Genomic DNA, 3,136 nt, shown 5'->3' on the forward strand with positions numbered 1-3,136 from the left:
AAACCCAACACAGACACATTCTTTTCATGGCAGAAACAACCACCACATATGAGAGTGTGTGTGTGCATGTGTGCATGTGTGCCTGTGTGTACACAGAAGCATGCGTGGGGTAGGGGAGCAGGACTTGGGAGAGGAGCAAGGCTCCTGGAAAGGGCGATGTGGAAGGCAGAGAGGAGCTGGGAAGGGGAATTGAATACGGAAAGGTGGGGAACGGGGGTTAGCAGCCTGGCTGCCCAGTGACTCAGAGTCTACTCTGCAGGGAAACCTGCACCTAAATCTAGGCCTAGGGTGGAGGCGGGGGAGAGGGAGGGCCCACAGAGGTAACGTGTTCCCTCCCTCTTTGTTCTGGGGGAGGCTGGAAGAGACAGCTGGATGTCCAACACTGGGGTGAATTCCCCATGAGACAGATGGGGCACCCCACTCTCTCACTTCTTCCTTAACCCTGCCCCATCTCAGCCTCCCCACATTTGCTGGAGGACTTGAGGCTCTTCATAGAGGTGTACTGAGGCCTGAGACAGGGAGGGAGGTCTGTTGCTAATATCATCATCATCCTAACTTGAACCGCATCGCCCCGCTCTGCGCACCTTGTATAATTATACTCGAATTTCTCCCACCCTGGCCAAGATTCCATCATCTCCAGTCTAGATTCCTGGGACATTTGCCCCTCTGGAGATAACCTTTAGATGCCAGGGAAATCTTTCTCAAGAACATACTTCATTATGTTTCCCTCATAGAGCATCGCCTTTGGGGTCAGGCAGACGCAGCTGGCAGAAGCTCTCAGCCCTGCCTTATGTGGACAGTGGGCCAATGGAGGGACACTATTCTTTTCCCATGTCACACAAAAGGAAACTGAGTCGCAGTGATGCTGCCTCACTGAGTTGATGTGAGGATTAAGTGAGATAACTTGCTTAAAGCACACATGGTAGTGCCACTAATAATAATTAATCTACTATTATTATTATTTAGTCTTTCTGTGTGTCGTCACTGTTCCAAGTAGTCTTTATGCATTAAGTCAATTAATCCTCAAAACAATCCTTTGACATGGATATTATTACCCCCATTTTACACATCAGGAACCTGAAGCACAAATGATTAAATGTTCATTTAGTCTCCTGCCACACAATTAAAAGTTTGGGACTAAGAAAGTAGGTTCTCAAATACTACTCAGTGCCCCTCCACCCACCCCTGCCAAGAACATTTGCAACATTTACAAATGCTCCCCATTGTCTGTGCCATCAAACCTGCACTTTCCAGTCTGGAAGTGAAACTCTGGCCTGCTCTGGGTCCCTGGGGAATTGAGATAGACTTTCCTGTGACCAGATCCTAGAGAAAAACCCTAAGCACAATGCTCCCTATGACAAAAATGTTGCAAAAACATTTGCCGCCTTGTCTCTCTTCCTTAACCATTGTCGAGCATGGTAACTTTCCATTACATTTTTACAACCTTAAATTATAAGTTGTAAGTATAGAAGACAAAAATTACTTTTTTTAACCACAGTAAAAATATGTTATTTCTGATCATGAGCAATGGAGGTCTCCACAAGGCCCGGCGGCCTCTGCTCTCAGTGCTGTTGCCTGCTTGTGGGCAGCTGGCGTTTGAGGCTCGCCTGCTGGCCATGGGAAGCAGCCCCTGGGCACAGCTGTGCACTGCAGTTGTCACAGACCTTCACAATCTTGCTTTGAAAAGCTGCTAATGGATGGCTCTAAAACTTTAATAACTCAGAGTAGAGACGTTATCAGAGGCTCAGGAGGAGACTGTGAATGGGCTGTATTCATTCTTCTTTCCAAACAGATTATACAACCAGAGGTGGAAGGAATCGTAGGGATCATCACACAGAGGAGCAAACTGAGGTACGGACAAGATGAGTGATTTACACAGGTCACACAGCGAGTTAGAGCCAAACCCGGTCTGGTTACAGGTTAGCACCTCTCCCTCAACCAATCCCAGGATCTCCTGGTGTTTCTTTCCTAAGTTGCCAGATTGTATGCTCTTAAAGAGCAATGTCATCCATCACGTCTCATTATTATCCATGGCCCCCAGCAAAAAGCTCTACGTAAGGCAGACCTCACACTCACTGGCCGGCTGGTCTACCATTAGGAGAAGGCACCTAACAAATAGCTGACCACCTCCTTAGCAATCTCACGTCTCTTCCCACTTGAGTCTCCATTTGAAGCGCAAATGGAGACTTTAAACTGGTATCTGCATGGTTGTTGTTGATGTGTGTTTATAGGTCACGCTAACTGAAACCAGTTGCCATGTGAAGCCACTGGTCCTCTTAATAGGACTTGCCATGGTGCAGAACCAGAGGCGGTGCTTGGCCCAGGCTGGAACTGGCCTTCAATTACTAGGGTCTAATGCAACTCAGGGCATCTCTACTCTATGCTCATGAGAGTCAACAAGAGGAATCAACTCCCACATGTGGGCCTGGGATTGGTAATTATTAGTGGATGATTCTCACGAGGGCTTCTCACAGCTGGTCTAGAAATACTGCCAGTGTGTGCAGCTCCCCCTGGGAGGACACCAAAACGGCTACATCTTGACATCACACTTTGGCCCTTTGAACACACTGCCCTGATCTTTACTATCTCTGAAACCTGGCTCAAGCCCTGTGCTTATTTTTCCACCCTTTTTCTCCAGTCTATCCTGTTTTTGAAATCCTAGCCCAGCCTTGTCTTGTCTAGAAAACACCCCAGCTTGGCCCATGCTCTGATGTCTCTGTTACTCCATTAAGTCTCAGCACACAGAAATTCCATCTGCAGGTGGCTTTGCCAGTGTGAGCATGACACATGCCAGTGTCTCTCCCCATGTAGATGATCTCCCCGTGGACTGTGAGCTGCCTGGCACCAGCAATCCCGTCTTCTGCACCCATTGTGGCTGCCCTGACCTTCCACCAAAGAAAGAACCCAGGTGGAGATCTGCAAAGCATGGGCAGGCAACCCATGGATCTGGCTGCCCCTGGCTGTAGGAGGACGAAACGCTGACCCCTTCCTGGTTACTCACCTCATTCAGCTTGACCCAGTTGAAGGACTTCAGCGGGTGGGAAGGCTGGGGGACACGCTTTTTCCTGAGTGGGACTTCGCTGCTGGGGAAGGGGTCCTGAGGGAGGGGCAGGCCCATGCCGAAGCAAGGCGGGGC

General features: G+C 49.1%; 1 protein-coding gene across 1 annotated transcript in view; it reads right to left on the minus strand.

Moving 5' to 3' along the window:
* The window catches only part of DAAM2 (dishevelled associated activator of morphogenesis 2), a 48,816-nt gene that overhangs the window by 20,961 nt on the left and 24,719 nt on the right, over positions 1–3,136 (minus strand). The window contains exon 13 of the mRNA XM_008587827.1: positions 3,002–3,097. Within this exon, the coding sequence (XP_008586049.1) occupies positions 3,002–3,097 (96 nt within the window). The remainder of the gene's footprint in view (positions 1–3,001; positions 3,098–3,136) is intronic.

The sequence above is a fragment of the Galeopterus variegatus genome, unplaced genomic scaffold, assembly GCF_000696425.1.
Source record: "Galeopterus variegatus unplaced genomic scaffold, G_variegatus-3.0.2 Scaffold4552, whole genome shotgun sequence".
Taxonomy (NCBI): domain Eukaryota; kingdom Metazoa; phylum Chordata; class Mammalia; order Dermoptera; family Cynocephalidae; genus Galeopterus; species Galeopterus variegatus.